The 11674-nt window shown below is 36.7% G+C and overlaps 1 protein-coding gene across 2 annotated transcripts in view; it reads left to right on the forward strand.

The window, feature by feature from the left end:
• LOC120413307 (probable serine/threonine-protein kinase DDB_G0277071) overlaps positions 1 to 11441 on the forward strand; it is a 113050-nt gene extending 101609 nt beyond the window's left edge. For both annotated transcript variants that reach the window (XM_052711644.1, XM_039574069.2), the window contains 2 exons: positions 9783 to 9986; positions 10051 to 11441. In XM_052711644.1, coding sequence (XP_052567604.1) covers positions 9783 to 9986; positions 10051 to 10883 — 1037 coding nt within the window. In that variant the 3' untranslated portion in view covers positions 10884 to 11441. The remainder of the gene's footprint in view (positions 1 to 9782; positions 9987 to 10050) is intronic.
• The last annotated feature ends 233 nt before the right edge of the window (positions 11442 to 11674 follow it).

Here is an 11674-nt window from a genome sequence, read left to right on the forward strand (position 1 = left end):
AATCCAATTTGAAACTAAAATAAAAAAATGCATTTTTTTCATTTCATTGCATTTCATTTATTTATTATTGATGTAAAGTAAGGAAATATCCTTTTAAATTACTACACTTTGTTGAGAACCAGAAAAGCATTTTTTCTAAAATATTAATTAAATTGTAAACTCCTGATCAGTGTAAACTAATGTCATTTTAATTCAATACTTGATCACAGCCATTTTGGCCGCCATTTTGGATTTGAAAATTCTAAATCGCTTTAGACCAATTGATACATTTTGCAATGATAAATGTAAAACTAAATATTACAACATTTTAAACGCTTCATTTCTCTGCATGTTTCGCAAGAATATAAATTATTCAAACATGAATGGAAGCTTTTAAATTAACATTTAGTTTTAACTTAATAAAACTCAGAATCAATAAAATTATTGCACTTTATATATATTTCTAACTAAAATAAAACCAATATTCTTATAGCACTACAATACTGTTTAAGTCTCTCTAAAGCTTAAGAATACAATTTGAAAACCGTCATGAATAGCGCATAAAGCTTGAAGCTTTTTATAATATTTAATAAATCTTTTTAAACCAAAAAATGCATTGTTATTCAAATACATCGCTGCAAACCTCTAAAAATTGAAAACTATACGGAAATTTGCTAGATTTTGAAAAAAAAGGCAAACAAACATCTGAAAATCTATGTCATACCAAAAATATCTCTGTGAATCAAAAATCAAACTAAAACTCTTAAAAATATCGTTGAACCTTTTAAATTCAGGAGTTCTAAATATTAAAAAACAATTTCTACAAATCTAGAATTTTTTTAAAACTTTTTAAAACTCTATATCACAACTCAAATCAATTCTTCCAAGCAATAATACAAAATAATTTAAAGCTCTAAAAAAATAAATGGATAACCCAACTAAACAACATCTTGAATAAAATAAAAGTCTAAAAAGCTGTCAAACTCTGAACAAATTTCTTCAAATCCAGAACTTAAAAGATACTGGTAACTTGTTAAAGAAACACTTACAAAATCATTACAACTCCTTATAAATTTTCCCACTCTGTAGAAAATTTACCCTTTTAAAAAAAATAGTGTCATAAATTCATTTGAGGATTTAATAAAAACCAATGCATTCTTATTTCTACAGCTTCAGACTTGTTTCAATTATCTAGAAAAAAAAAATCGTAAATTCTACTTTTGCAAAAAATACCAGAAAATTTACAAATTTGTAAATCACTTTCCATATCCTTTCCAAATTAAAAATAAAGCTTTTTCTAGAAAATTGAACGATATTCTTTAAAAATAATTTTTAAATGCGGCAAAAATTTTAACGTTTTCAAATTTTACATCTCTTAGCTTTTGAAGACTGTTGTAACCCTACACATCTCAAAAAACCTATTAAAAGCTCAAAACATTGAAAACATTTGAATAAATATTTAACATTGTACATATATTTGCAATTCAGACATTGCAAAATTCTACTATAAACATGTATAAAATTGTACAAAAATATTCTTAAGCATGTAAGTTTGCAGAAAAAGACAACAAAAAGAAAGGTACTTTGATTTAAACACCAGGTTTTTTCCTGCTTTTCCCGTGCTTCCATTTTTTCAAATCTTCTTAAACCAATTTTGATCTATCATCCATTTTTGTCACATTCCTACATGACAACCTTCAACCAAACCATCTAGCATCGCAAAACAAAAACTCTGTCAGCTGCCATGTAATTCCGAAATAGGCCTCCGCCCGCAATAGTGACACTAATTAATTGAGTCAGCGTGGTGTAAAACAATCACCAAAACACAAGCGCACTATCAAAGGCCCCCCCAGTTTGGCCGTCAGAAACGAGCGTCCACTCGCGGCCACAAAATAAAAATCACAACACTCTGGTGGGGCAGTTGCCTAAATTGAAAACTACCCCCACCCAACCTCCCCTCCGGAACTCCGGAACACGACTAGTTTCGCGTGTAGTCTCGATATTTATGATATTTCATGTGGTTTTTTGTTGTGATTTCAACATGCTGCCCACACTGCTGCTGCTACTCGTTGGTCGCGCTTTGTTCATAATAACTTGGAACGAAAAAAACATGCCAAAGGGATGTGTTCAGTTAGTGCCACCACCACCATCAACCCTGCTTCGAAAAAGCGCGAGCCTTTGCTTTTAATATGAACCGCAACTGCCCTCGGCACTGCACCGTACATTGCAGCTGACCATCAGATTGCTGAGCTTTGGTTTTGGAGGTGGGTGGGAATCTGACGCTGTAACACTGCATAAACTCGTTCGATCGAACCGCGAGAGTTACTTTTCGCAATTTTTGAAGAAAATTGATGTAATCTAATGATTTTGAGTTTTGACCACCAGATGGCAGTGCTCAACTTCGTCCAACTTGCATGCAAGCCACCAATAAAAAAAATGCCACCAGATGTCACCACCCAAAAACCCCCGTGTTCACCCTACTAGCTGAATTACTCCGCCTAGTTTTTGTGTGTGTGTGCGCGCACTATCGCTTCACGATTGACCCCGCAAACTCGCGCGGTCCCGATTCCTACGGCCAGACACCGAAAAGAGTGGTTCCCGGCCCGGCCACGGCTTGTCGGTCGCGATAAATGGTTCCAAAACAGTATCCGTATTTGACCACCAGCCCACATCGTCAACTAACCCGGATAGTCCGCGCTGGTCGCTGGCTGGTGTTCAGGAACGAGGCCACTCTGGCCAGCAGCACGGTGGCATTAAAATGTTATTTCGCAAAAACAACCAACGCTTGTTTGCAGTAAATTTTTAATTTAGCACCACTTGTGTTCGCGCGGGTTGATTATTGGTTGCACAAAATGCACAACATTGGCCTGTTTGAAGGGGGAGTGTGTGTGTATGTGTGAGGTTGAAAGTGGTTGTGTTTGTGAGGAAATTGGCAACCAAATTCAGATGAAGCAGTTTTAAATGTGATTTACATGCTTAACCAAACTCCTTTATTTTGCTTCAAATTGCAATTCTAACCCTTTACTACATATCATTCTCAATTTAATTCTAACGCCAACTTCAACTTAAAATTGTGACTCTTACTCAACTCTATCTCGTACTCTAACTCTAATAAACGATTACGCAAACGCTATCGCTAACTCTAAATCAAACTCTAACTCTAACTCTAACTCTAACCCTAACGCTAACTTCAACTTTGACTATAAATCTAATGCTCTGCAAAATAAAATTAAAACAGTTTTTAAACATCTAAATTTTTCATAAATAACAATAGGTATTTGCAAAGATCTCTAAAACTAATAAAGTAAAATAAGTCCCTACAATAAACCTGAAAAAAAATTATCTGTTTAACAAATAATACCGATGACGTAAATGGCAATAATCGAAACTATTTAAAAAATAAACTAGAATATTTTTTTTAATGGAAATATTTAAACACATATATTCTCAGTAATACATTTTAAGAAATCGTAAAAATCTATCGATGAAGATTTTCTCAGAAAAACAATGTTTATTTACATTACATAAAATGCTAAAAAAACATTTTTATTGTAAATCGTCCATTTTTTAAAACATTCATATTTTCATAATTCAATCTATCCAATAAAACAAAGTGAAATTTAAGAGCGAGTTTTTCACCGATGTGAAACAGGTCGTATCGAGGTGCTCCGATTTGGATGAAACTTTCAGGGTTTGTTTGTCTATACATGAGATGAACTCATGCCAAATATGAGCCCTCTACGACAAAGGGAAGTGGGGTAAAACGGGCATTGAAGTTTGAGGTCCAAAAAACATGAAAAATGTTAAAATTGCTCGCATTTCCGTAAAACTTCATCAATTCCAACTCTCTTAGATGCATTCGAAAGGTATTTTAAAGCCCTTCAAAATGTGCTATAGACATCCAGGATTGGTTTGACTTTTTCTCATAGCTTTTGCAAATTACTGTTAAAAATGGATTTTTTTAAAACCTTAATAACTTTTTGCAACAGCCTCCAACACCCATACTCCCATAGGTCAAAAGTTAGGGAATTTCATGGACTATAAGCCTACGGTATTAACTTTTTGGCCAATCGCAGTTTTTCTCATAGTTTTACGATTTTTCTAGAACAAACATTTTACAACGTTAGTTTTTGAAATGCGAGCAATTTTAAGATTTTTCATGTTTTTTGGACCTCAAACTTCAATGCCCGTTTTACCCCTTTTCCCTTTGTCGTAGAGGGCTCATATTTGGCATGAGTTCATCTCATGTATAGACAAACAAACCCTGAAAGTTTCATCCAAATCGGAGCACCTCGATACGACCTCTAGAACAAACCGAGCAGAATCTACAAATACTGCCTCTTAAATGAATTTCCGTTATCAAATAGATTTCGGTGTAGAATACTCGATTGATCCAAAAAGTTTACTTTTTTCAGAATTTGCACGAAATAACATAAAATGTATATGAATTTAACGATATTCCGTACAGAAAAAAATTAAGGAAATGTTTCATCTGGAATTGGTGACAGATTTTGTGTTAAAAAAGTTACATCAGGAACTTTCGTCAGATTCTATTGAATTTCTCTTTTTTGTTTAAAAAAGTTTAACCAACTTAATTTTCAACCTTCAAAATTTCAACTTATACAGAATTCTATACATTTTAAATGCTTGAGTAATAAAATTATAATTTTCAAGATTCCCACTGTTGATTCCGAACAAAGTATTTATATTTAATTTCAATAAATTATAGTCCCATTTGAGTACTTTTTAAAGAATACCATAATTGTTTCAAAATGTAATATGGTATGATTTTTTACTTTGTGAGCGTACAAGACTTAAAAACTCGAAATGCCATTAAAAATATTTTTGAAAGAAAAAACTTTATTTCAATGAATACGCATTTTTTTATAATCAACAATGTAAGTGTGAAACTAAATAAAATTTTGAAATGATTTTCGTAAAATTAGATTTTTTTGTGTTAAATTGTATTTTTCGCATAAACTTAAATTATAGAGGTGGGCAAAAAAGAGCGAGCCGCTCAAAGAGCCGATTCACAAAAAAGAGCGAACGAACCATGGATAACAAAAAAAGAGCCGCGGTTCTTTTTGAAGCTCTGGTCTTTTGGAAGATCCGTTCCAAGATGGAATCATTTTTAAACTTTTGTCTATTTAAAAATTTATAAATATAATTAATTTAATTTTAATCCCTCCATTGAGGATTGAAAACGTAATTTTAATTTTTCAATGCTTATAAATTATGTCAAATTTGTCAGAACTATGTACACGGTGGACTTTTTGATGAATTTAAATTACTACAATAGTGAATGAATTTCTAACAAAATAAAAAAAAAAACTTTTCGTTGCATAACTGATCGGAAGATACATTATAGAATTACTGGAGTACAAATTTGAGTAATTCAAAATGCTTCACTTGGAAAAAAATTTGCCCAAAAGCTACAAAATAACCATATCCTAACTCTTCTTGCCCGATTTTACTTTGGCATTTATATCCGGGTAATTCTCCGCCAACTCACACAGCAGTTGCCCCGACCCCTCTTCGATTTGCGTGAAACTTTGTCCTAAGGGGTAACTTTTGTCCCTGATCACGAATCCGAGGTCCATTTTTTGATATCTCGTGACGGAGGGGCGGTACGACCCCTTCCATTTTTGAACATGCGAAAAAAGAGGTGTTTTTCAATAATTTGCAGCCTGAAACGGTGATGAAATAGAAATTTGGTGTCAAAGGGACTTTTATGTAAAATTAGACGCCCAATTTGATGGCGTACTCAGAATTCCGAAAAAAACGTAGTTTTCATCGAAAAAAAACACTAAAAAAGTTTTGAAAATTCTCCAATTTTCCGTTACTCGACTGTAAAAAATTTTGGAACATGTCATTTTATGAGAAATTTAATGTACTTTTCGAATCTATATTGTCCCAGAAGGGTCATTTTTTCATTTAGAACAAAAATTTTCATTATAAAATTTCGTGTTTTTTTCTAACTTTGCAGGGTTATTTTTTAGAGTGTAACAATGTTCTACAAAGTTATAACGCAAACAATTACAAAAATTTTTATATATAGACATAAGGAGTTTGCTTATAAACATCACGAGTTATCGCGATTTTACGAAAAAAAAGTTTTGAAAAAGTTGGTCGTCATCGATCATGGCCGTTTATGGTCACCCGCGACAGACACGGACGATGAAACAAAGAGAAACGCAAAAAGTAACTTTTTCTAAACATTTTTTCGTAAAATCGCGATAACTCGTGATGTTTATAAGCAAACCCCTTATGTCTATATATCAATTTTTTTGTAATTGTCTGCGTTATAACTTTGTAGAACATTGTTACACTCTAAAAATAACCCTGCAAAGTTAGAAAAAACACGAAATTAAAAAAAAATTGTTCTAAATGAAAAAATGACCCTTCTGGATCAATGTAGATTCAAAAAGTACATTAAATTTCCCATAAAATGACATGTTCCAAAAAAAATTTACAGTCAAGTAACGGAAAATGGGAGAGTTTTTAAAACTTTTTTAGTGTTTTTTTCGATGAAAACTTCGATGAAAATTCCGAGTAGGCCATCAAATCGGGCGTCTAATTTTATATAAAAGTCCCTTTGACACCAAATTTATATCTCATCAACCTCGGATTCGTAATCAGGGACAAAAGTTACCCCTTAAGACCAAGTTTCACGCAAATCGAAGGGGGGTCGGGGCAACTTTTCCCGATTTCGTGTGAGTTGGTAGAGAATTACCCATCCTTTTTATTAAATAAAAATGTAGAAAAGAGTTCACAGTACATTTTTTCATGATAAAATTTTATTAATTTTAGCAGAAATAAACGCAGTTTTGTAAAATTGATAGCATTCTCTATAAAAACTCTAGATTTAAGTTTGGGTACTTTCCCCATCCACTTATTCGATCGTTTAGATCTATGATTTTAAAGCGAATCTTCTCGTTTTTAGCTTTTTTTTAATAATGTCTAATAAAGTCTAAGAAAAACATCAAAAATCGCACCATTTTTTAAATAGTCTTTTCAGCAATTTTTTTTAAAAAGAGCGGAAGAGCCGTTCAAAAGAGCGGCTCATTTTTAAGAACGAGCGAAAATGAGCGGCTCCTAAAAAGAGCGGTTTTGCCCACCTCTATTAAATTATCATCTTTTTGTATTTGAGAGAACATGACATGACAGAGAACATTAACATGAAAGAATTTCTCTGCAAAATGAGCCTATTTTCAAAATCTTTTTTTTTATTATTTATTCCGGTTGAAAATTTTTATGATCTAGTCCAACATTTTTAAATGTCAAAAATATGTGTTCCCTTTCAAAAAGCTTTTTATTGAAAAGTGCAGATAATTTAACAAAATTTTATTCATCTGTTGTTAGGTGAATAAAAAACCTAAAAATAGCTGTAACTTGAAAACGGAACGCTATCAAAATTTCATCATGGTAATTTTTTATTGCAAATTAAATTTTGTTTAGACTTTTTTAGATTTTTAAAAATGCAAAATCATTTTTTTCCGAATAAAGATATTTTGTCCTTTCCAAAACTATATTAAAAGCTGGCATTATATGTCCCCAAACACAACGAAAATTATATAATTTTGTGTTGACATTTCGTTAAATTTTTTAGATTTGTTTTTTTTTTTAATTATTTCGCGTATTTATTTTCTTCGGTGTAGTCTTCATTCCTACCTACAATTTTGCCGAAAACACTAAATCGATAAAAAAAATTCTTCAAAACATACATATTTTTGAATGTTTACATACCATTTTTGTAAATAATAGCGACAACCTGATGATGCCAGATGTCTTCTTTGGCCATACGGAAAACACCGAAAAGCACCCACAATGCAAAAAAATCGGCTGGCTGAAATCGCAGAGAATTTCTTATGAATTTGTTGATGTTTGTTGTTTTTTTGTTGTTATTTAAAAAAAAAACCTAAATGATTTATGACTTTTAAAATCGGTAAACCAAAACATTAATTTTTCAAATAAATACTCAAGTTACAAAGATTTTAGCAAACTTTTTATTTAAGTGTAAAAAAAACAAATTACATGAGATGTAATATGTAATACAGTCGACTCTCTGGTTGTCAATATCCAAGGGACCGTCGAGGAAGAGAATCATCAGTTTACAGAACGATGCAAAATGAAGACTCGATTGAAAATATTTTTTCTTGATACCACGCTATGGGAGAGAATCATGGTCCATCAAAGAAAAACAAACTAATGTCAAACACCCTTCAAAGCTACGTTTCGCCAAGAAAAATGTCTATGCAAGCCATGAGAAAGTGAAATTATTGACAACCGGATGAGATTTTTAAAGCAAACAGAATCCAAGGGACCGTCGAGGAAGAGATCCTTCAAGCAAGGGAAGTATGCAGATTGAAGGGACTGAAGAATTTATCGATCGATGGAGAATTAATGATATCGAGAAGATCGACAGCCAGAGAGTCGACTGTATAAGAATTTAGTTTTTTTTTATGAATTTCATAGCGAGTATTTTAAGAGTACAACATTTTGTTACAAATTATATTTTTTATATTCTGTAAACATTGAACTATCCACAATTTACAATGTGTGCAGCAAAAAAAAAGCTTAATTTTGTTAGTTTTTTTTATCTGTTAGTTAAATATAAACCATTTTGTAAACTTGCTTCATATAATATCTGATCTGATTAAATAATCTTAATTCATAATAAGAGCTGACTAAAACATTACTTGAATTATCGCCGCACCACTCTTCAAAATAATAACAAAAACTTCACAACATTCCAACAAGCTATACTGACCAGACCAGCAAGCTTTGCTCGATCAGAAATGCCTTTCAAACGGACGTCGAACCCCATTCTCCGAAAATTCCACGCAGAATTGAGTTTACCGTTGATCCTTGAACAAGGGGAAAAAACACTGTACACACGTTTTTAAAAAAGAACCGCTCAGCTTGAATTATTCGTATCACCTACGTCAATAAAACCAGCAAAACGAGACCAGAACTTGAACCTACAAAAAAACATCAACTTTTCAGCCCTTTTCGAGACCAAACCTGAAAGTCACCCCAAAAGTGATACCAGGACAACGTGGCACTAAAAAAAGCGCTCCAACCTCCGCAGAATTTGATTTATCGTGACTAGCCGCTATTGACATTCTTCTTGGCGCGGCTTCCGGGCGGTACAACACAAGTGGTGGTGGTCGGTCCCCCCCCCCCAAACCACCATGGAGTAATACACGCCGCCGCCGCGGCTAAATGGTCAACCTCGAGTGTGGTGCGAGTTTGGTGGCCGGCTTTTAATCCGCAATGTCGTTTGGATCAATTGTCGATCCAGCGTTGGTCGGACCAGAGCAATGCCGAGGGATGTTGTTTGTCCACGGGATTCATCTACTGCACCACACCGGGATGGATGGATGTAATCAAGTGGGTTTATGGATTTTTTTTTGTGTGGAGGTTGCAAAAAAGGTGCATTCTGGGATAGACTGGTGAAGCTGTGAATCATGAAGGTGGTGATGATGCACGAAGCGAGCAGTGATTGGAGGTTTGGAATAATCAACTGGATTACGGAGGAGTCTATTTGAGAGGGGTTAACTTGATGGAGTTGTGAAAAAAGCCTGAATTTATGCAACCTACGAGTTGTTAGTAGGATGTTGACAGATGACAATTGACAGTTTGACAGATGTTAGTAACTTAAGACTAGTTGTACTTACCAGAATTCTAATCAACACTCACTCACTTGTACTTACCTGAAATGCGCAGTTTCTTGAGATACGACGTGACCTACCTTCAACTTGAAGTCCGTAATTGAAGTGCAACCCCTCTCTTCCTTCCAGACATGTCCCAGTTCGGTCTGGGCACGGCCAACTCGCACTGGAGCTACAGCTCGACGGGACCGTACTCGCCGTATCTGACGTCCTGCACGACCCCGACCGCGGCTCAGTTCAACAATCCGGCGCTCGGCTTCACCTGCTCCAGCGGCGAGCAGAACGCCGGTCAGGACTTTACCACCGGAGGAACGGGCCGGGATTGCGTGCCGAGTAAGTAGATTGAAGCTTTTTTTGGGGACTTCCGGGTTGATTGAGAGCCTTTTTCGCAACTCAGTGCTTCCGGACTCGACGGCCGCCGACCTGGACCAGCACCTGAGCAGTCTGGTGGGAACGCAGCAGACGGCACAGATGACGCATCCCAGTTTGATGACTGGAACCGGGAACGGGGGTAGCGGAACTCCGGGAAGTGCCGGAACCAACGGCGGAGTGACCTCGCAGGCCAACACCATCACCACGACCAACGGAAGCAACGGGTTGCTAGTTCCACGCTACCAGAGCAACTCCAGCACCAACGAGTACGCCCTCCACACCAGCCAAAGCGGTCCCCGGAGTTTGAGCGACTCCTCCCAAGCGGAATCCCCCGTCCAGGAAGACCTCCTCTCGTCCAACACGCCCAACCTGGGCGCCGGCGCCAACCAGAACTTCTCCAGCTTGGTCGTCAACCAGAGCCAGTCCAACTACGGCTCCGGCGGCGGCAGCTGCAACGGATCGCTCTACCCGGTCCTCCCGGCCTCTCTCCTCTATTCCCAACTCTACACGGCGGCCAACCAGACGCACGGTTTCCACAACCACCACCTCCAGAACAGCCACACCGCTACCGGCCAGAACGCCTCCATGCACGCCGGCGAACTCCAAAGTGTCATGGACCACCTCACCTCGTCCACGGTCGTCGCCAACGGTGGCCGCGGAACGGGCGCCGGCGGCGGCCAAATGATGAGCAATAACCCGCACACGGACCTGTCCCTGATCGGAAACTGCGGCGCCATGGCACGCGGAGCGCTGGACGAACCCGGCGCGAGGGCGCTCGCGGCCGGCCGGGGTGGCGTTCCGCCCCAGGGCGGCCAGGTCCAGACCGAGAACGGGAACTCCGTGTGGCGACCGTACTGAGGAAAGCTTCAACCGTAGGGCTAAGGTGCGACACACACACTCTCTGGCAGGTGGGGACGCGACATTTTCTTTCTTTTTGACAGTTGTTTTGCAGCAGGTTGTTGATTTTTGGTTTAGCGGCACGTTTCGATTTGTTGGCAGCGGTACGCTGCGTTTGACAGCTGATCGTTGATTTTTTACCCAATCAAAGTTTCTGTAAATAGAGCCAATTTTTTTCGTTACTTCTCGATTCAAACCACTGACAAAGATCGCATTCGAACCCACGGTTGATGTTCACGTAAAAAAAGATAAGCAAAACTAAAAACTTACTAAACTAGATGTCAAACTCTGCTTAGAAGTTGAACTTTTACACTGAAAAAATGTATACCTTTGTAAAAAAACACACAAGTCAATGTGAAAGAAACAGAGAAAATTGTTCCAGCCAAATTAACACTAAACAACTCTTACTTATAAGCGTACTGTAGTTACCAATTGATGATGACGATAGCGGAAGGTAGTAGCTGTTATTAACTTTTATTGCTAGTGCGTAAGTCCAACCAAAGAAGACAAAAACAAAAACCCAGTCAAATCGTGTAGCCAAAATGTAGATCGAAGAACGTACTCGTAAAGCAAACAAACTCCCCCAACAAAAAAATCTCGATGTGGAATTCTTCTTTCTCGAAAATGCGCGTAGTGTTATGATAAATGTAAAGTTATACCAAAACAAAAATAACAAAAAAAAAACGAAGCAAGGAGGGTGAAAATTAGAGTAGTAGATAAATACCTGTGAAGAGTTCGATCTGGTCAAAGTG

This window comes from Culex pipiens, chromosome 1 (genome assembly GCF_016801865.2).
Source record: "Culex pipiens pallens isolate TS chromosome 1, TS_CPP_V2, whole genome shotgun sequence".
NCBI lineage: Eukaryota > Metazoa > Arthropoda > Insecta > Diptera > Culicidae > Culex > Culex pipiens.